Source organism: Mirounga leonina, unplaced genomic scaffold (genome assembly GCF_011800145.1).
Source record: "Mirounga leonina isolate KUSES-001 unplaced genomic scaffold, KU_Mleo_1.0 Mir_101664, whole genome shotgun sequence".
NCBI classification, from domain to species: Eukaryota; Metazoa; Chordata; class Mammalia; order Carnivora; family Phocidae; genus Mirounga; species Mirounga leonina.
In genome coordinates this window covers 25,914,545-25,936,773 of record NW_023270175.1, presented here as the reverse complement: position 1 = coordinate 25,936,773, position 22,229 = coordinate 25,914,545, and the positions used below count along the sequence as shown (strand labels likewise).

The window sequence follows — 22,229 nt, the reverse complement described above, 5'->3', positions numbered from 1 at the left end:
AATGTCTTCTTGAACCCACTGATGTAAAACCACTTGGTGGCATTTTAGGAGAAAAGATAGTGTTACTTTGGGTGATTGATTAAATTTAGCTTCCTTTTTTAAAAGATTTATTTATTTGTCTGAGAGAGAGCACAAGCGGGAGGGGCAGAGGGAGAAGGAGAGAGAACCTCAAGCAGACTCTGCACTGAGCATGGAGCTGGATGTGGGGCTCAGTCTCACGACTCCAAGATCGTGACCTGAGCCGAAACCCAGAGTCGGGTGCTTAACCAACTGTGCCACCCAGGCACCCCAAGTTTAGCTTCATTTTAGACATTTCTGTAGCATTCCAAGTAGTTGGGATCCACGGTTAGTTATTGAGTCTTGCTATAGGCTTGTGATGGGACATTCACCATCACCTCATTTTTATTGCTGTCGAAAGATCAGTACCTGATGTGTCCACAGGTAAACAGCAAGTTGAAAACCAGAGTAAGGTATTAGGTTAAAATTGCTGTTGTCGTAGGTCAAAAACAGTTACATGGCTCAACCTAATCGAACGGCCCACTGACACCCATGGCCTTTATGACTCTTTGTGTCCCCTTTATTTTGTCCTATGTAAATTGAATGTAACATTCCTTTTTAAAAAAATAATAGGTCTCGGGGCGCCTGGGTGGCTCAGTCGTTAAGCGTCTGCCTTCGGCTCAGGTCATGATCCCAGGGTCCTGGGATCGAGTCCCACATCGGGCTTCCCGCTCTGCGGGAAGCCTGCTTCTCCCTCTCCCACTCCCCCTGCTTGTGTTCCTGCTCTCGCTATGTCTCTCTCTGTTAAATAAATAAAAAATCTTTAAGAATAAATAAAAATAAAAATAAATAAATAAAATAAAAAAATAATAGGTCTCTCTGACCATTTTCCACATTGCGAAGCTTGCTTTGATGGTCATAGTATATTTATTGCCAAGTTTAGATGCTTCACAAATGTGTGTAGAGTGAACTGATGTCCTCCAGTTGCCATGTATGAGCTAAAAGGGGCAGCAGAGATTGTATAGAAAACACACCCCAAAAAACTATGACATTTATTTGGAAACAGTAACATAACTAACCATATGCTCATTTTCATATTCAACTTGGAATGAATACTGTTAAATTACTCTAAGAAATAGCTTCATGCTTTCTGAAGCAGTGATATTTATATATATCGTATTCATATCCCACATATTGTTTCCTGGCTTGTATTTTCAGTTTGTATGCGTAAAATTCAGTTGTATCTCTTTTTCTCAGTCCTCTTAGGAGTAAAAATTAATTTAGTATTTTTTTCCCCGTACCAGTCTACTACTAGTCCCTAAAGTACAGGGCCGTGCTACAGTGAATCGAATCTATCTTATAACGAAACAAATGCATGGCCCCTGCTACCGCTTTATCCTGATGTTTTGGCCAAAGTAGCTCTTCCTCACAAAACCTCTGGCTGGAGAGTTAGGATAGTGGATCTTGCTGTCTGCTGGGGACACGTCATGCTGAGGAGTAGGGACTCTGGAAATCCGGAAGTCCAAAACTTCATCTCACTTTAAGTCTTGATCTGGGTCTGTTTCGCAAGAATTCCTAGTCCATTATGTTCTGCTTTGGCTCTGTAGGGACAGTGCCAAGATCTGAGAAAGAGAAAACAGCTGGAGTTGCAGATACTCTCTGAGCCCATTCAGGCCTGGGAAGGAGAGAGTATTAAAACCTTGGGAAATGTGCTGTTTATGTCACAAGTAATGGTGCAGCAGGGAACGTGCGAGGTAAGACGTCTCAGACCTCAGTGCCATTGCTTCCATCTTTCCTCCTTCCTGTTTTTCTTCTTTGACTTGTCTTTCCGTCAAGGTCAAGTGCTTGAACGTTCAAAGAAACTGAGCAGCTCTTCCTTGTCCAGCACTCTGCTAGGTGCTGCGGGAGATAGGCGAGGGAATCCGCGGTGATCCCTGCCTTCAAGGAATGCCTTGTTTGCAAGCTAAGCTGCACCTAGCAAACAGACCCAAGGAGTCGGTGTAGCTTGTGCATATCTCCACAGTGGATTCCACAGAAGTTCGGAGAAGGGGGAGAGCAAGAAGACCTTATGGAGCTAGGACTGGCGGAGGAGGGCCACAAAGAAGAAAGGCGAGGATTTTGTAAGGTAGAGGCCATTCTTATCTCAGGAGAGAACAGGAGCGTGGCCTTTTGCCATGGGACAGTGGGGAAGCCAGTCGGTCAGGAGCAGAGGAAGCATGCTGGGAGAGGGAAAGAGACGGAGGGAGACAGTCGGGTTTTGAGAACCCCAGGCATCGGGCAAGAGCCGTTCAGATCCACACAGCGGGCAGCAGGGAGCTGTTAGAGGCTCAAGTCGTAGAGAAACACCACGAAGGGGGAGTTGATGATGCTTACATCTGACAAGCATGTGCGTCATGGAAACCGGAGGGGAGGGGGCTGGCCACAGAAGGACCAGCTGGGTTGCAAAGTGAGAAGCACCCCCTCCCCCCGCCCACGAAGGTGGTGGAGGAGAAAATAAAACTGCAGGGGGCAAATCTGAGCCCCGGTTAGGAGGGCAAGTGGAGAGGAAGCAGTGACCTGTGGGCTGGAGATGATGGTGTCATCTTAGACCTGTTCACTTGCAGGTAACCAGCCGTAGGTCTCCAGGTGGAGAGATCTTGTAGGCGGCTGTTACTAAGGTAGAGAAACGTGGGAGGGAGGGCAGAGTTGGAGGCAGAGATTTAGCTGTTCCTGACAGATGTGCCTTCCTAGGAAGAAAATATACAGAGAGAGGCACGGAAGGCTGAAGATGGATTATGTCTTTTAGGAAGGGGGAGGAAAGTGGTCAGCCCGCTGAGTGCTGCCGAAGGGTCAGAGGTCAAGGAGTACGGAGAGCAAGAAGAAGCCATTGGATTTCGCTAGAAGGCAGTTATTGATGACTTCGAGAGGGCAGTGGGGCCGCAGTTAGGAAGGAATCAATGGGGAGAAAAATGAAGGGAGCCAGTAACTTGGCAAGAGAATGTCAAGGCACAGGGTCCTGGCATACCTAGGAGACACTGGAGGTCCGGTTGCAGATCCCCGCCACAAAGCCAACAGCACGGTGAAGCGAGGCAAATCAAGTTTTCAGTCTTGCGGTGCATGTAAAAGTTTTCTTTACGCTGTCCTGTAGTTTATTAAGCGGGCAACCCAGTACATACCTCCATCAAAAATACTTTATGGCTAAAAAATGCTAACCATCATCGGAGCCTTCAGTGAGTCATAATCACTGATCACCAGAACAAATACAGTAATAGTGAAAAAGCTTGAAATGTGGCAAGAAGTACCAAAACGTGACAGAGATGCAAAGTGAGCAAATGCTGCTAGAAAAATGGTGCCTGTTGGAAAAAATGGTGCCTGTAGACTTGCTCCACGCAGGGTTGGCACAGACCTTCAATCGTAAAAAAGGCAGCATCTGCGAAGCGCAGCACAGCGAGGCGGGCCCGTGTTATGAAGAAGGAGCCACAGGGGCCAGTGAAGGACAGGAGATGGGCAGATGGTAAAGGCAAAAGAGAAGAAACTAGCTAAGCAGGAGAGGCTGCTGGAAGGAGAAGGAAGAGATGAAGTGTCTGCAGAAGGAAACCAAGCAAGAGAAAGATGCGAGAGGCTGCAGAGAACTTGCTAGGAGAGTGAGCCTCGAAGGATTGCCCTTCTCAAGTGCAAGGAAGGAGATGGAGAGAGGCATAAGGATCATTGTAGCTAACACGGCTGGGCGTGTAAGCCGAACAGAATTTTTTTGCACCTACTAATCGCCTATCTGTTTAAGGGGTTCAGAGAAGCCCTCCTGTGTGAAATTTTCTTTCCTGCCATTTTCAGAAAGTATTTACTTCTTCCCATTACAGGGGTCTGATAGTTATCTTGTTCTTACCGATTAAAAGTAGTTTTATGAATAAGAATTTAATACACATGCTAGAGCATAGGAGACTTACTATCGCCTGAAAGCCCCTTCTGTTTTGCTCCTTTTCAAAGTAAAATCATTTTCATTTTGTGACCCCAGAGCCTTGTGCCTTGGCATGAACCCTGTGACGTCTCAGGCGTGCGTACTTGGGAACGAAGCATGGTTATTTGTATCTAACTGTCATGTAGAGGAAGAAGAGAGATAAACCGTGGGTTTGTACTCCTTTCAAAGCAAAATTCAACTAGTTTGGTGCTCTGAGGTTGGGTATCTTTCTTAAAAGCTCACTGTTCGTGTTTTGTTGCCTCACAAGCTCTCTGTTACATAACAGTGACTCCTGAAAATCTTAACAAATAAAATGTCCACTCTCTGTTCTCCGCTTAGCATGTTTCATTTCACTTTAGGAAAAAGAGGAGCGGTACCTCCTGTTGTTCTCAAGTGTCTTGATAATGTTATCTGCAAGTCCTCGGATGAGTGGCTTTATCTATCAGGTTAGTAGATTTCATATAAAGCAAATAGCAGGACCCAGAATGAAAACAGGTTTCCATCCAGATGCAATATTTCCACTATGGCATTAAAAGCTCCAGCCAGAGAACACAGTGTTCTGACCCTTTGTTGTAATTAAACGGCTTATAAGAACAGATGTTCCTTAGATCAGAAACCTTTATATTGCTGTAATGAGTTTATCTTCCATGTCCACTGCTCTGGTTGTGAGCTAGGTTATGAATGTTTAAATAGAACTCTAAGTCTGCAAGTGGATAAATTAGCAGCCATGTTTCACGGGCTCATCTCATATCATTATTGCTGAGAAGCTATAAAGCTGGGACCCACTCCTGTGACTGTCTGGTCGCAGTCATATCACATGATTCGGGGTTCGGAGGTGCAAGTCGTGAAACTCCTTAGGAAGTTAAACTTCCTTCAGCCTGCTCCCCAAATGTGGAGGGCTGTGAGTTACGGTTGCCTGTTATATCTGGCATAGCAATTACTGATTTTCGTAAAATTGGACTTTTTTTTTTTTTTTGAGTCTTTACTTTGTTGACTGAGTCTCCTGCAAATGTGTTAGAAAAAAGTAAGCTGTTTGTAAATCTCCACCGTATGGTTTAGGGCGTGTTAGCAAAACACAACCCATATTTCCCCCTTGCTTTCTTGTCTAATTAAAATTGAAAGCAGGGAAACATACTATCTATTGACAGGCCAGAGAAATCTGTCTAGCCGTCATTCAGCAGGGATTCCTGAGAGGGTCAGAAAAATCTAATAGACATAAGCAGAGGTGCATATAACCACAGAATTAATGGGAATGTTCTTTTTCCGATAGGGAAAAATACCAGTAGCAGGAATGGTGGTGACTAGATTAGATGAAATCGAAGGGAATGACAACACATTTGAAATCACAGGTAGGTAATTTTCTCTTTTTTCAAGTAGCTACTTGAAATCCTTTTTGAGACAAGGTGGGATTTGAATAAATAAATGCCATTATTTTCTGTGATAAGGCTATGAGTGAGCTTTACCTGGGCACGGCCTAGTATGTTAGCTCTCCCGGGATAATTAGGGTCCAGCGATAGAACAGTCTCCTGGTCACTCAGAAGCCTTGGCTTTGCCATTAGTTTCAATCTCTTCTTGCCTAAGAGAGCCACTTGTTGGGACTCAGAAATAACAAATCGGACTGATGTAAATGCACAAACCAAGCAAAATGCCAGGCCTGACCTCTCGGCCTGGGATCCCTTTTGCCAGGCCTGTGTGATTTCCACGTTTTGCACGGACACAGAACAGTGGCTGACACTGGGATGTCGGCCCCGGGGCCTTACCCCCTTCTTCCCCAGTAGGGAGCCCGAGATTAGATGTTGATTCAACTTTGAATAGTGTCTGAGGCACTTTTTGCCCTGTGAGTTTGTTTAAAGTTTTAGACTACTTTCCTCAGATTCTGTGAGCAGTAGAAGTCAAGGACAGCTTTAGAAATCAGATACAGGTATGTATTTCCTGACCTCATGACCTGTCCCCGACATAGACGTCTCCACAGGGTTAGCCCCTAGGTGTGAACCCTCCTTAAAAACAGACACCCGAGTCTTAGTTGCGTCGAGTCTGTTTATGAAGGAGGCGAGCTCAGGCTTCTGCTTGCTCTTGTTTCCAAATGCTCCCCGACGGGCGATGCAGGTAATGTAGAGAGAACCGTGATCCACTGCGGCAGCAGCCAGGACTTGCAGGAGTGGCTGGAGCATCTCTGCCGACTGATCCGGGGGCCCGCCTCCTGCAGTTCGTTATCCAAGACCTCATCATCATCTTGCAGCGGTCATTCCGTAAGTGGTCCACTCGCGCTGTCCGGGGATTGTTGAGGCTCTCGTCAGACCTGCCTGCAGAGGACTTATGAGAAGCAGTGAGCATGCCCTTAGTCTTCAGCTCACCTATATTTGTAGGCTTCAAAGTACAGTAAAACCTCTCGAATTCTCATTTCTTGTTTTGGAGGGAGACCCATCCAAATTAAGACAAAGGTGTACCAAGAGGTGTGCACTTTTGTTTGACTGCCGGCAAAGTTTTTCTCATCACAAGTCCCGCTAAGATATTTCAGTGATACACGAAATTCATTTTAATTAGCGACCGTTAGTCTCCTTTTCATTGTATGCTGAGTCAAAACACAGAGATTCCCTTCCCCATTACTTAAGCCCCGCCATGCAATCTCATCGATGCTACCACATTCACTAGGTCACCTTCGAGGGTAAACTTTCAGCGTTGCCTTCTTCTGAGTTATCACAACTTTGGAATTCCTGGAATTGGAATCAGTGAGATTTTACCGTACTTGCTGAGTGAGAGTGAAGGTTGCCGTGTTGTCTGTTAACACTCCAACTGGTGATGCCAAAACTCCAGTCTCAAGCACTGTGTGTTGTGGTGGGAAGAACGAGGGCTTTGACATCAGACCTGAGTTCAAATCTTGGCTTTGTCGGTCGCCAGCTAGTTACTTTGCTGAGGTTTGTCTTTGGTCGTTCCGCTGAAATAACCTATCTTGGCACCTAGTCGAGCGCCCAACGCATGACTGAACCCATTCAGTCTTGACTCTGCTTTCCTCTCTTCTAAAGGAAAGCCACCCCTGGCTTGAGTGAAATTCTAGAAGAGAGAGGGAAGACAGGATCATAGGATTTTGAGTCCATGTGGTGCTGTTCCTTAGAGACCCCATAAGCCGGACTGGAAAGTGCCAGTTCTCAAACTGGAGACTTTTGTTTGCCCACCTTTCCTTTTCTATGGCTGGCTTTGCTGATCCAATGACACTTTTGCTGTTCTCTCGCCGTGTGGCCCAAGGTCGGGTTCAGATGGCAGATTGCCAACATCTCATCAGACATTTTCCCAGTCTTTTAGCTCTACTGGACAGCCCCGAGGACCCCTGGAACCTCCTCAAATTATAAAACCGTGGAGTTTAAGTTGTCTACGACCTGCACCTCCACTTAGACCATCAGCAGCACTAGGTTATAAAGAGGTAATTTTGCTACCTATGGTATAAAATGCTTCTGACAAGCTCATTTCATAGCTCATTACAAATAGTTCTGTGGCAATGTGCTAGAATTTATGCTAGGGGATAGATGTCAGTCACTTGTGAATTGTTAGACTCAGGGATTTCTTATTTTTTTAATTTCCCGTTTCTCCAGTGTCCCTGTACAGATATTTATCAAATATCCACAGGGTTTATGTGCACTGCCTGAGTTCCCTGGTCCCCTCCTAAAGTGCCTCTGCTTCACCTTTCTGATGACACGACAGTTGTATACTTTGGTAATCACATCCACGCGTCTCAAACAAGAGCCACTTCATTTGACCTGAATTTCCACCCAAGCAGACCCAATTCTGCATTTTTGGATCATTTTGATCTATTAAGCCAAACCAGGAAAGTCATATGGGACCAGGCCATGAGTCTGAACTATGAGGGCCTGGACTTTTTGTTGCAGTTGGGAAGGGAAAAGAATTTAATGAAAAGAATGTCTTTTAAGCAGAGGCTTTTAGGCAACAACCTTAAAGGGCATTGGATATTTGGGTAGTGTGGGCACTTGAAGGTTCTTTCTATTTTTTCCTGAAAGTTGCAGTCAGGAAATGTCAGTCACTCGCTCCTGTGATTGTGGAGTGTTACTTTTTCCATCCAAACAGTGTTTTTAATTTTTTTTTCCCTTAAGCTGTTTCTCATCATTTCAGCTTTCAGTAAAGAGCCTCATTTATTAGGAACTCTTCTTTACCTAGGTCTTACCGAGTGAAGGTTTAAGTCCATGACGGTTATGAGGCGCATCTTAGAATTAGGGGGCAAAGACAGCATATATTTCTATTTCGAACATGTGTTTTGATGCGTGACACAGATTTAGCTCAATTTTAAATTTGTCCCGATCTCAAACACCATGCTGCTGTTTTGATTAATTGTTGCCTCCGAGTGCAGTAAAAATAAAACAGTCTTTGGACACCGGAGGATTTTTTGATCGTTTCAGCTGGGCACGACAGAAGAAATAATGCTCGAGCTGAATCCTTATTATGTACCTCTGTCCAGAATTGGGCCAGGAAATAGTCCCACAGGTTTGCTTTGGAAATCGACCAGTGATACCCACAGGCATCCAATTTTCTTCTCTGATTACGTAAACCAGGAGTGCCACGTCATAGTTACCTGGGTCCCCTTTTTAACGATGGATATTTTGTAATTGTCAGTTACTAAGTTCAAATGCAGGTGAGCCTTGAAGGGTAAAGTTGACTTAATCCTTCACAGAACTAATCCATTAAAACTAAGGCATGATCATGTTGTTTCCGCTGGGAGAAGAGAGTTATTAATATATTCTTACTGCATAGTGTGTATTTCGGTTATTTTCAGTATTTGTTATTCCGCACAGAACTGTATTCCCTGGGCTTTTGCATGATGATATTGCATCTGAGACTAATGTGGGAAACATGATGATATTCTCTCTGTGTAATTGATGATAACACTAACATTTCAAATGTTGTTTTAGAATTATTGATAAATGGATTTGGTCATTATAACCATCGACCTCTCACGCTCATCTTCTCTTTCTTTACATATTCACTTTAGAGGATGTCTTATATCTTAAAGGTAAGGGTAGAACAATATCTTTGGCTTACAGTGACATCATAATGCTGTGCTGTAACCTTTGATGAATGAAGCTTTCCTTTATGCTTGTTTTGTCCCTTGTTCTAATTGGTGGCTAAAATGTGAAGATGCAAATCTGACATGTAAGTACTTTCTTCAAAAAAGCAGGCTCTTGTGAAATACGTTTGAAAACGTCGTCTTAGATGCCCTAAAAATGCCCGTTTTTCCTTGTGTGTGTGTGTGTTTTTTAATGCTGTTTTTCCTGTTCTTTTTGTCACGTGTGAGTTTTCCATGTCTGTCTGTTTTCAAGTAAGTCTAAGTGGGTCACTGTGGCTAAGTGGAAGAAATTAAATTCTTTGTTCCGTATATTTTAAGGTACTAATTATTATCCATACATCACAGATATGCATCGCATGGGAGATTGGGAGAAGAATGGTCACCAGGGTCTAAGATTCTAATCCGTTTACTTGGATACCTGATAATGGGCACTGGTTATTCAGATGGCAGAAGCGAATTCAATAATTCATGGCTCTTTTATCGCCTAATTAAAAATATGGCTTTATATATGTATATTTAAGCTTAGGTCTACACCCGTGACTCCTGACCCTGAGTTATTTATCCGGAGATCCCTCATTTGGCTCTTCTCCCTGACTTCAGAGAAAGTATTAGGTCCCCCTGCCTTAATTTTCCCATCTGACAAATGGAAATTAATATTTTTCTTTGGGGGACTGTTGCTAAGGAAAATGGATTTAAACCGCTTTGAAGCTCTTTGAAAAGCAGTGTGTACTACAGTTGTTACTTAATTCCCTTAAAACCGTATCAGTGAGGACTATAGACCACGTTAGGAATACGGTTATTTCCCTAGGATCAACACCCGCTACTTTCACTACAGATGGCTCCTGTCCCTATGGCAATTGAGAGGACAATGTCATTGCCTCTGTTTTATGTAAGCTTTTAGAGTTTATTGGAGCCAGTTTTATTGTGTCCGTTATTAAATTTTGATGCACTCTGGACACTGTCAAAATAAGAGAGAGCCATTCGGTTTAATTTCATTTGCTATTTTTAATTTGTTTTCGGGGGGAGAATTCTAATTCATAAAGAAACCTCTATCCTTACAGGAGTCTAGTAAGAGCCCCAAAACAATGAAGAAGTTTCTTCACAAAAGAAAGACAGAAAGAAAGCCATCGGAGGAGGAATATGTGATTCGGAAAAGTATGTGTTTTATACTTTTTTTTTTTTTTAAGATTTTATTTATTTATTTATTTTTCAGAGAGAGAGAGGGAACACAAGCAGGGGGAGTGGGAGAGGGAGAAGCAGGCCTCCCGCGGAGCAGGGAGCCCGATGCGCGGCTCGATCCCAGGACCCCGGGACCACGACCCGAGCCGAAGGCAGACGCCTAACGACTGAGCCACCCAGGCGCCATGTGTTTTATACTTTTTGACGGTCAGCTATGGATGAGCTAGCAGAAGAATTTTGTTGGAAGCAGATGAGGAGAGTAGTTTGTCCTCTGTATCACCTGTTACACAAAGAAAAATGCACGCATTCTAGGGTTTGGTCACCTCTGAGCTTTTTGAACGAGCTGCCTCCCACTGCACTTCATGTGATCTGAGCCAAACGCCCTCCGTATGATCATCGCGTTGAAGATTTTGCCCCGCCTGGTTGAGAACCACTAAAGGGCCACGTCTGCTATGGATACATTTTTTCTCCCTTAGTTTCTGATGCCCAAGATGTTTTCCCCTACTGAGATAGACTAAACAGACCTGAAGGCTGAAATCCTTCTGGAAATTTAATGCTCAGTGACGTTCCCAGTTAGCCAAGGTATCAGCCTGCTGCCGTGTAGAAACGGCTTGATTCCCAGGCGGACTGCAGAGTCGGTTGGCCAGTCCATATGTGTGCATTGGCCTCTATGGCTGGGACCGAGGTACTTTGGGACACACATGAAGGAGTAAGGGATGCCTCCTCAGTGTCTCAGCCAAAAATACAGTCTGGAGAAATCTTTGCCGGACTCCAGCTTCTGCATAGCCCAGCCCGCCCCTGGGGGCGCGCATCAGCCCTCTAGCAGGGTTCCATGCCCCAGTCCTTTCCAGAACGAGTTGGAGAGGGAGAGGGAGGAAGGGAGCATCAATGACTCTGCTGGCTGCTTGGAAAAAATGGGTGGGGCCTAGGGGGGAAAGCCTCCTAGAGAAGGGGAGCCTTACAATTTGGAGGGGAGGCAGGTGGTGGTGTATTTCAGGTGAGAGCCGAGGCTAGGGCCACGCCCACCGCGGTCATCGTGGCCCCTCGGAGTCTTAGTAGAAGCCCCCAAACGATGAAAACGTTTCCTCAGCAAAGAAAAATGGAAAGAAAGCGGCCAGAGGAGGCTTTCCAGTCAGGGAAGCCAGCCCCCAGCAGCGGAGTGCACCGCGTCATCTCGAGGGTCCAGAGGCAGATTTGTGTCCGCAAAGTCCTCATTCCTTAAATCCGACAGGTACCGCTGCTCTGGAAGAGGATGCGCAGATCCTTAAAGTGATCGAAGCGTACTGCACCAGCGCAAATTTCCAACAAGGCCACGGCTCAAGTAGGTTCCCTCCCAAACCACTTTCTCTAATGAACGCTATTTCTTTTTGACTGCTCAGCGCCTCTTTGAAAAAAGAGAAAAGCAGGTGACCGGGTGCAGAGGAGTGCTTCAGAACTGCATCTTTCCGATAAGGTGCTTTGAGCTGCCAGGCGGTTTGTTTACCCGCTGTTTCTTTTCACCCAGAGAGAAAGAGAGACGCAAGAGTAAAAAAGTTGGAGGTGATAGAAAGGAGGAAAAAAAAAAAAAAAGAAGATTTTTTTTTTTTTTTAAAGTCCTTCTCCTTTGAAGTACACAGATACCTTCACCAGCACTAGTTAGGAATTAAAGAGCCCAGAGAGTTCCTGTGTCTGTGAACTGATGCTAATCTCTTCTCATAGGCAGATTTGGAAAGGAAGTCACAATACTATCTTTGATCAGCTGCATATTTAAGCGAACAGTGCTTCACCCAGCTCAGGTTTCAAAGTTGCTCTGAAAATCTGGAAATGTAGCTGCTCAGCAGGGGCCGTTTGGAATGTGTGCAGTTTACAGGGAGCTACCAGGGAAGGGCACCCCCCACGACCACCTCCCAGCACCTTTCAGGCTACAAACTGAAAGCCAGATGAGGTTTTTCTGATTGCTCCTTGAGCTTTTTAAAAAACCAGGTCGCATCAGTTCTGTCTTGTCTGCCGTGATTATAGACATTCAGGAGACCTGGTGCAAGGTGTTTGCATCTGCAGAAGAAGTGAGTTCTCCATAATGCTCTCTGTTGGACAGCTAATGACCAATCACTTGAGTAGGGGTGGGGATCGCTTGGGCTGATGGCCTTGACCGATGCCTTCAAAGTAACATGTCCCCAAGGCTGGCGTGAGGAAAACATTTGATGTCAGACTTGACACATTTGACCGTGAAGAGAGGACTATCCTACGTTCTGCTTCACAGACAGATCTTGGCTCTGAGAACAAGTTTCGAGGAGGCAGGAATGGAAAGTGAGAGCAGTTTGGGGCGTGAAAACTAGGAAAGAGAGGGGGACAGGGAGACACCAGAAGAAGCATCCCTCATACAAAACATGACCTCATCTGCTCCCTGAACCTGCTCTCTTCACATCGACAGCGTCCGCAGATCTGTAGGAGGTGGAGGCAGTGTTTCCGCCCCTCCTGCCTAGCCTGCCCCTGACACGTGGCAAGTGTCTAGCATCATGGCGGCCTCCCATCCTCTGTCCCTCTCTCCAGCCAGAAGTCCTGTTTCCCGGGGAACTGAGTGCATTTAACCAGTCAGTTGGTCAGTCTGCAGCCTACTTAGTAAGCACCCACGGAGTGCTGGGCCCTGTGGAAGGCAGAGACACCACCACCTCAGCAAGGGGGAGGCAGTGAGTGCACACAACTCGAAGATTCAAGATTAAGGGCTCAAGCTCCAAGAGGAAGGATCCAGAAGTGAGGGGGGGGGTTGGAGGTGCAGGAGAGCTCTTTGGTCCGGTCCCTTGTCTCTTCTGTCACCTCTTCCATCCCCAGAGCCTGGAGAGAGTCTGAGCAGAGCCATAAACATGCCCACGTCTTTGTGCTGATGTGGTAACGCCCACCCCCTGCTCCACCTTTGACTGGAATGGACTTCACTGACAAAATGCCCCCCACCCTGGCCAAAATCGAATCGATGTATTTGTCTATTTTCTCACATCAGGAAGATTTAGTCAGCAAATGTTGGATGACTGTTCTCTGGGTGCAGGGCAGCAATGTGCCATCAACAAAGACCCCTCAGTGACAATAGTAGAAGGGGCCAACACCTAGGGTAGTCTCGGGTGACTCTCCTCTCGCAACCCTTGTTTGTAGGTGCGCGCAAAGATTCGCTCCCACAAGTCTTACTCCCCGAGGAGGAGAAACTCATCATTGAAGAAACCAGGAGCAATGGCCAGACTATCATCGAAGAAAAGTGAGTAGAGTGGGCTACCTTTTCTGATTTGTCTGGGGGCTGGAAAAGTGCGTCTCTTGCAAAGCCTGCACTGAAGGACAGTCCCTCCTTCTCTGGGAATATAGCCCTGTTTGCTCTCACGCAGTTGGGACCTGTGAGAGGGCTGCTCCCCAACAAGGGGAAGTGGGAAGGGGAGGCAGAGGGGGTGGAACTCTCTGCATGGTGGCTCCCCCACATGGGAAGGTGCTCTAGGGTACGCAAGAATAGTACTCCAGATGGGTCTAGGTGGCACTTGGGAAGGCGACAGCACCAGTTTCCATGGCCAGAGGGTTGCTTCTCACATTTACTGAGTCAAACCCTGGACTTTCACATACTTGACCTATTTAGAATCCTACAGAAACCCAGCGAGATAAGCATTACTTTCACCACTTCTATTGAAGTTGAGGCTCAGGGAAATGATGTTCCGGAGGTTTCCTTTGCACACTAGTGAGGGTGGCCCAATGGGGGAAAATCAGGTTAAGTACCTATGGGCTCATAAAATAAATACAAAGTAGCCAAATAATTCATTTGTTTAAACTTGAGTCATTTCTGAAGTCAGGCCTAAATTTGCATAGGATAGCATATTTCGAAGTGCTCGACATCGTCAATGTATTTTCCCATCTGGTATATGAAGTGATGTGCCAAAATGGTAAAGCCCTTGGGCTTGAGAGAACAGCCCTGGTTCAAGTCCAAATTCTGCATCGTGTTAGCTGTGTGACATGGGGGCCAGCCTCTTTACCGCTCCGTGCCTCGGTTTCCCCATCCGTAAATGGGTATGATAGTAATACTTTAAGGTTTGTGGTGGGGTTAAATGGAAGAATAAGTATAAAGGCTGGCACATGGTCATCACTCAGTAAATGATAACAGTTGTAATAATAATTGTTATAATAGCTATATTAATCCCCACAACAACTTTGTGAGGCTTGCGGGGAATGTGGTATTATTGCCATTTTGTATGTGAAGAAAGTCAGACAAGGAGAGGAGGAGAAAGAAACTGGTTACCCAAGGTTGGAGGACTGGTAAGTGGGAGGATCCAAACTGGAACCCGGATCTCCAGAGTTCTTGTCCAGGGAGAGAGCCATCTGAGAAGTAACTGTCCCATGACTCAGCCAGGGCACTTTATCCTCTTTTGGGACAGAAAGAATGCTCCTGACTTTGTGTCATGTAGGGTCGTGTAGGGTCGGAGAGGTGAGAACAGCCCTGCCATTGCACAGATATCATAAGGTAGGCAGGTCTCATGACACCCCACATTACATGTTAGGTGATGTTCGTTCCTGCCCCAAAGGAAGAATCAAAACTTTATGATGAGCCCAAGTCTCTCTTTTTTTGTACTCTCCCAAGCTGGGAAGCAAGTGGCCAAGGAGGAGGGCAGTATAGAAAAGGTGCCATGACATGGCATTCGAATGACCACGTGTGCTGGTGGTTGTTTGCCCCTGAAAATAGGGACCATGGGGACCGTTCACAGCAGTGTATCTCCCGACCAGCTAGAAAGTCCACTGCTCTTCAGGAGCTATAGTTCTCGAAAGCTGCTTTTATGGTTAAGTTTTTCTTAACAGTATTTCAGTGCCGGCTCTTAATCTCTGAAATTTATGTTCTAGGAGTCTGGTCGACACTGTGTATGCCTTGAAGGATGAGGTCAAAGAACTGAAACAGGTAATGAAATAGAAAAGTCATTTTCTTGGGTCACATAACAGGAACAAGGTGGTGAGGTGGGGATTTTTCTTGTGTCTTCATGGTGGGTTTTGTTGATTTTACCACGTGGTCTTGGCTTTAAATTTCTCAGGATTGCTCATATACCTATTTAGCAGTTTACAATAGGGTCCCATACTTAGTTACAACTTTCATGCTCTCTGACATTTGTGAACAGATTGTTAACAAAGATAAGTCATCCCTGAGTGTGTGAGTGTAAAGAGAACCGTAAATCTTGATTTGTGGGATCCTCTGCAGATGTGATCCAGTGCTCCATGATGCACACTCTTCCTGGTGTTTGGGGACTGGCTGTACCTGGTGACAGGGGAAAGGATGGACTGGAGGGGGGAGAACAGAGACTGGAAGACCACTTGGGAGGTTATCACAAAACTCAGGGTGAGACACGATAGAGTTCTGAACTGAGGCAGTGCCATTGAGGCTGTAGAGAGAGGAAAATGAACGTAAAGGAAGGCACATCGCAGGGGTAGAGCCTGTGGAAAATGATGCTGTGATGTTGGGATTAAAAGGGAGAGCCAGGGATTGAAGATGAAGCTTTTTACATGGGTATCTAGTTTGACAGGGTGGTGCCCTTCATGGAGATCAGGAGCCACAGGAGGAAGAGAAGTTTGGGGTGACGGTGGAGACACTGAGTTCATTTTAGGACATAATGAGTTTGAGGTGCTTGTAAATATCAAGTTGACACTGGGGACTGTGGACCTAGTGCTCGTGAGATGAGGTCAAGTGTCAGAGGGACTCGGGAGGCCCCTGAGTTGAGTTGAGGGAGAAGAGACACTAAGTGAAAAGAGAGCTGAGTTGGAAGAGGGCCCAGGCCAGAGCCATAGAGGACGCTTACACTGCAAGCAAGAAGAATGCAAAGACTCGGCCAGAGAGGGGTCAGAGAGGCAGGGGGCTGCCTTGTCTTAGAAGCTGAGCGAAAGGAGCCTGAGGAAGGAAAGTACAGTCAGTGGTGAAGGCTGCTAAAAGGATGAGCAGGAGGAGCCCTGGAAGGCGCTCCTTGGTTGGGGAATTAACAAGTCTTTTGCCATCACAGGAAAATAAAAGAATGAAGCAATGCCTGGAAGAAGAATTGAAATCAAGAAGGGACCTAGAAAAGCTGGTCCGGAGGCTGTTGAAGCAGACTGATGAGTGTATTCGGGCCGAGTCCAGTAGCAAGACCTCCATTCTTCCATAACCATCACTGTGCAGCTGGGCACACGTGCCTCCGGGGTTATCTCAAAATGTCCAGCTGAATGATTCATTTGATCACTTCCTTGGTTTTTATTTTGTACCTGAGTCAGTCTTTCTCTCTCTCTCTCCCGCTCTCTCTCTTTCTCTGTCTTTCTGTTTGCTTGAGTGTTTGTTGTCGTTCGGTTATTGGTTGTTTTCTTTTTGACTGGGGTAAAAGCGAGAGGTGGTGGTGGAAGTCTCCCCAGAGTCTTTTCCATTTAATAAGAAAAGGACAACTAGTATAGGCAAATGACTTAAATGGTCTTCAGATGGCCTTCAATTCATAGTGCCTCTTCACCAGCCATTACCTTCCTCCCTGCCCCGCCCCGTCCTGTCACTCTTTTGGGGCTGGCTGCCATATCAGAGTGGCTGGCCATGGCTTAGTAAATGTGAACTTGACTTTTTCTCTCATGCTTTCTTGTATCTGGAAGGCCCTCAGTACCCAGTTTAAGGAGGGCAAAGCTCCTTGAGCTATGACTAGAGTAGGATGAATGGAAGACTAGCACATTTGCCCAGTGACCCAGCCACCCTGCCCTGACTATCATGTGCCACCCCTCAATGCACACTTTTTATTTTAATTACTGCCCTGTGTTGTCTATAAGGCCAAGAAAACAGTAGCACCCTTATTCCTTTTGTGTGGGTTTACATTTTAACTCTGTGGGGCAGAAGCTCCGGTCACCCCCGCCAGTACCAGACCCATTAGCAAATTGCACTAGACAATCTTCCCCTTCAACTGCAGAGTTGACCATCCCTGCCCAGTGCATGATAGGTTTTCCCCCCTAACCGTCTGCCTCGTGTGTAAGTTTTCTATTTCCCCAGTGCTTTCAGCCAACTGTACGAAGCGGTGTGTAAACTAGTATGTGTGCACTTTGCTTACTTTTTGAAAATATAGACTGTGAGCAGTTACTTCATCTACATTGCATATTCAACATGTGACTTCTCATCCTTTAAAACAATCTGCATTGAGGAGATATCATGCCCTAGTAGACCGCTTTAATTCACTCTATTGCTCTATGCAGTGAGAAGCTGTAATATTCATCAGCCTCTTTGAGTAGGACTTGAAGCATTATTTGCAGAAATGTGCTGTTGGTCCAGTTTGTATATCCAGAAAGAAGGGACCCCTCTAGTGGTCGTGTGCTGGTTGCTAGCGAAGCTCAGTATTTGGAACTGGTCTACTAACGTTGCTCATTGAATCAAACGATCACCTTTGTAAGTGTCTCCAAAATTAGAACTGTGGTAAACCAGGTTTAGAAGAGGGTCCCAGAAGAACAAAACACATCCAAATTTGGCACAAATGAAAGTCGGCACAAGGCTCCAGGACAGAGCAGTGCAACCTGCCCCTCTCTCTCCCCAAGACAGGTGCAATTGGGCAGGTGGGGTAGATCACTGGAAAGAGAGGCAAAGGGCCAATGGACTGGTCAAGGTTGTCTACCAGATACATTTGATGGGTGCCTATAAATGTGGGTTTTGCAAATGGTGTTTAGAAACCACACTTGAAACTTGAATCCCCCAGCTTGCTAAGCTCTTTTTCTTTCTAGTATTGGGGGGGGGGGCTCTCAAGTTCCCATAGCTACGCGGTACAGGGCTATTGACTGCTTGCTGCACAGGAAGGGCTCCCCACAGGAAGAGGATGATTCCACAGTCCGCCATCAGCCAACCACACACAGCCATCTTTGGAAGCTCAAGAGTGAAGAAGATTTCTAGAAATGGCTGTTGTTCTGTTTTTAAGCCCAACAGCTTAGATATGCCGTCCTTCACCTAAAAATTAACAACAACCACACAGATCTGAGCATCTGCCCCGCCTGTGGTTAATCAATGGCTTGAAGTAAATGCGCAAACTACATCCATAGGGAACATTTTTGTGATTACAAAATAGTTGATAGTATAGGATTGCTTATAATATTGAAAGGTCTTTATTTTAAAGCAACGTGTACATATGCATGTTTTTGGAACTTGGCCCTTCTGAGGAGAGGCCCTCGGTACTCAGAGTGGTGTCCGCACTCACATATTAAGCAGTAATGTAAAGGAAATGAAGCCATGTTAACCCGAGAGCAGTGTCTCCATAGTTGTGTTGTTTACAACACTCTGTAAGTGGGTTCCTGTTACCCTGTAATTAAACTGCTGCCCTTAGAGGCTTTTTACTTCCTCTTCTGTCATGTCCCTTCTTACACAAGCTCAAATTTTCTAACTTGTTTTTATTTTGAAGACTTTTAAAATGGACATTTTCAATAAATAAGAATAACAATGCTTTATAAACTAAGTCCCGTGTTTTCTTTGCTAGCCAGTGTGCAGAAGGATTTCTCACGCGGTGGCAGCTTCCTCCCCCATGTACTCATTAGCCATCCGCTCTCATCGGGTCCCCTGGCCGCCTTCCACCTGTTTCCGTCAGGGCAGGTGATATTTGCTCCCCACTTTACAGTGATAATTCATGCCACAAGTCAGAACCTTCCTTAACTTCTCCACCCCTGTCCTTCAGGTCCCAACCTATGGACTGTTTGTACACCATTTTCTGTCCGGTATCAGGATTTTGTCAACCAGTGATAGCCTACATTCTGACCACAGTTGGAATGCTGGTATCAGCTGTCAAGATGAAAATCCACCTCGAGACAGATGTGCTGGATATTATCTGTTGTTACTCAGCATCCCCTCCTACCCTTTTTGTGTTTCTCCTTGGAAGCCTAAAGAAAAGAAAAAGAAAAAGAAAGACCTATCTCAGACTCCCTTGCAGCTAGGGTTCTCTATACAATGTGGGTTCTGATACATTTTCAGTTCTGCCAATGAGATGCCTTTGCACGATGTTTGGAAGGCTCACGTTAGGCAGAGGACATCTTCCTGGGCTTGGTGGCTGGCGGGCAGTTCCAGAGATGTGTTTGTGGCTTCCGTACTCTAGCTTCCAGTGTGTCCACTCACAGCTTTGTGCGTGGGAGATTGTCATGGCAGCGGTGGTGGAGCAGAAACTTCCTGAACTAGATTTGGGTCACAACTACAATAAAATGACCTTGAAGCCATTAGTCCAATGGAAGCCCCCTGACTTCCACTTCTGTTGCCAACAATTTTGTAGGCACCGAGTATTACCTTTCTGCTTGGGATGCCTTTGGCAGTTTCTGTTTCCTACTCTGAAGCAGTAGATACAGTATCACACCTCCATGTGCTAGGCTCTATCGCAAGTGTTTTATATGGCTGAGCTCACAAAACCCTCACAACCACCCTATGAGGTATTGGTTAGCCCCATCTTACAAAGGAACAGAGGCACAGATGTTGAACAAGATGCTAGTATGTGTGGAGCTGGGATTCGAAGCCCTGGTCTGTCCAGCTCTGGGATCCGTGCTCTTTCCACCATGCTTTCTCCTCTGTACTTGGCACCTGCTAAGTAGGCTACTATCTCAGCCACCTACTCTCGTGAAGTCACTAATGAGCTCTTAATTGAAGAATCCAGGGAACACTTTTCAGTTCCTATCTTGACCTCTCCACGTTATTTGACCCTCTCCTCCTTGATAAATCTCTCCTTCCTTGGCTTTCCTGATCCCAACTTTTCTGACATTCATTCAACCTTTCTGACCACCCCTGTCTTCTTTGCTGGCTCCACCTCCTTTGCCTGTCCCTTGAACATTTGCTGATCCTCGACACTTTTCTTCTTCTCTTCCTTTCTATGGCCTCTTCCTGGACAACCTCGTGTACTCCTATAACTTCATTGATCAAAATGCAGATGATTCCCATGTCCATAGTTTTCCATCCTGATCTTTCTCCTGAGCTCCAGACCCATGGATGCAGCTACTTCCTAGACAGTCTCAACTTGGGTGTCCTACAGCACCTCAAACTCAACATGTCCAAAACTGGACTCCTCATTTTTATTCCCAGATCTGCTCCTCCAATGTTTCCCATCCCAGTGAACAGCACCCCTGGCACTTCGTTGCCCCAGTCAGGAAAATGGGCATGATCCTCTGCTCCATCCTCTCCCTCAACCCTGTATAAATTTATAACCCTTTATAAGTCCAGTCATCCAGTCTTAACATTTTTAACAATGTTGTGTCTCCTGAATTCCTCTCCGTCCTCTTGACCATCACCTGTTTTTGGCACTTGTCATCTCTCCCTCGGACTAATGCGTCTCCTTGCCTCTTGGGCCACCTTCTCTAGTCTGTCCTTTTTGGTGCCAGGAGCATGCTTACCTAAGAGGTCAGTGTCATTCATCTGTTTAAAAATTTAATCTCTTGGGCGCCTGGGTGGCTCAGTTGGTTAAGCGACTGCTTTCGGCTCAGGTCATGATCCTGGAGTCCCTGGATCGAGTCCCGCATCGGGCTCCCTGCTCAGCAGGGAGTCTGCTTCTCCCTCTGCCCCTCCCCCCTCTCATGTGCTCTCTCTCATTCTCTCTCTCTCAAATAAATAAATAAAATCTTTAAAAAAATTTTTTAATCTCTTGCTACTCACCACCACACAGTAAAATTTAATCTCCATGAATTTCTTTTAAGTCCTGTAATATGCCTTTTGCCCTGCCTAAAATCCCTTTCCCATCCCTGTCCATCAAGCAAATTCTTTCCTTTCCATTTAGAGTCAGCTCAAGTATCGATGTGAACTCATGATTTCTAAAATGCATTGTATATATGTGTGTCTCTGCATGTGTATGTGTACATTTATATGTATGCACTATGAATGTTTGTATGTATTAAGATTGCCAGATAAAATACAAGATGCTCAGTTAAATTTGAATTTCAGCTGGGTGCCTGGGTGGCTCAGCCAGTACAACATGCAGCTCTTGATCTTGGGGTCTTGAGTCCAAACCCCACATTGGGTTTAGAGCTTACTTAAAAAAATTGAATTTCAAAAAAAAATTGAATTTCAGCGATGCAACAAATACTGTTTTGGTATAGATCATGTCCCAAATATTGCATGGGATATATTTATACTAAGTTTTTCAATGTTGACCTGAAATTCTAATATAACTGGGTATCCAGAATTTTTATTTGCTAACTCTGACAGCTTTTGTGTGAGTGTGTATAAATATATATATTTATAGTTATTAGTGTGTATATATATATATATATATTTCCTAGGAGCAGTGACACCCTAATAGCAAGGAACACAGTTAGTACCCAGAACTTGGTTTCTAAACACTTATACTCTGTACTGAAAGGAATCAGAGCTCCTTGGAGAAATGGCTGATTCTATGGCTGAAGCAGGGAAGGTATAAGATGAGCCTGGGACATCTTGTTGTGCCAGAAAGTACCAGAATGCTAAGAAAGGAATCTGACAGGGCCACATCTCAAGGACACAGAGGCCAACTTGAAGAGGCTCCCACTGGCCAAATAAAGGTAAATTTGAGCACCAAAATAAGGATAGTAATGAATTAGAAAACATTGAAAAACGTAGAAATCTATGAGTCCATGCTGATAAATAAGTAAGTGGGGAGAAAGGGAAAGCTCTTGTTTACAGGACCATGCTGAGTGTTGACTGGTAAATGTAGAAGGAACCCCAGAGTTGGAAAATCATTATTTTGCAACCATCATACTAAAGACTGATTCAGGCAAAAATGACTCTCAGATGCTAAATAAAGGGGAAAATGTTGATGATGAGAAAGATACTTGCGTGGTCTCAAAGTGTTTCCCCAAAGACTGCTTACTAGTTACAAAGGTGAAAATGATAACTATAGGGTGCAGAGACTAGACAACACCTTCCTTCACCAAGTGATCAAAATCCACATCAGCGATGAGAGGCAAATGGCCATCATGTGACTCCAGATGTAATACGCTGAGAAGAACACAACATCATGTATGTGGTTTGCCATCCAGGAAAGCATAACTAGGACTTGACCACGAGGAAGCATCAGACAAACTCAAAATAAGGAACATTCTTTTTTTTTTAAGGAAGAGAGATTGTTATTATTTAAGGTAAAAATG

At 45.3% G+C, this 22,229-nt stretch overlaps 1 protein-coding gene across 6 annotated transcripts in view; it reads left to right on the top strand.

The window, feature by feature from the left end:
• Window positions 1-18,594, top strand: part of ARHGEF6 (Rac/Cdc42 guanine nucleotide exchange factor 6) — a 99,621-nt gene extending 81,027 nt beyond the window's left edge. For 3 of the 6 annotated variants that reach the window (XM_035009284.1, XM_035009318.1, XM_035009325.1), the window contains 11 exons: window positions 1,605-1,751; window positions 4,291-4,377; window positions 5,202-5,280; window positions 6,038-6,180; window positions 7,224-7,349; window positions 8,928-8,948; window positions 10,064-10,157; window positions 11,413-11,502; window positions 13,305-13,404; window positions 15,021-15,075; window positions 16,163-18,594. In XM_035009284.1, coding sequence (XP_034865175.1) covers window positions 1,605-1,751; window positions 4,291-4,377; window positions 5,202-5,280; window positions 6,038-6,180; window positions 7,224-7,349; window positions 8,928-8,948; window positions 10,064-10,157; window positions 11,413-11,502; window positions 13,305-13,404; window positions 15,021-15,075; window positions 16,163-16,303 — 1,083 coding nt within the window. In that variant the 3' untranslated portion in view covers window positions 16,304-18,594. The remainder of the gene's footprint in view (window positions 1-1,604; window positions 1,752-4,290; window positions 4,378-5,201; window positions 5,281-6,037; window positions 6,181-7,223; window positions 7,350-8,927; window positions 8,949-10,063; window positions 10,158-11,412; window positions 11,503-13,304; window positions 13,405-15,020; window positions 15,076-16,162) is intronic. The other 3 variants (XM_035009303.1, XM_035009293.1, XM_035009310.1) reach the window with 3 other exon arrangements.
• Window positions 18,595-22,229: the final 3,635 nt, after the last annotated feature.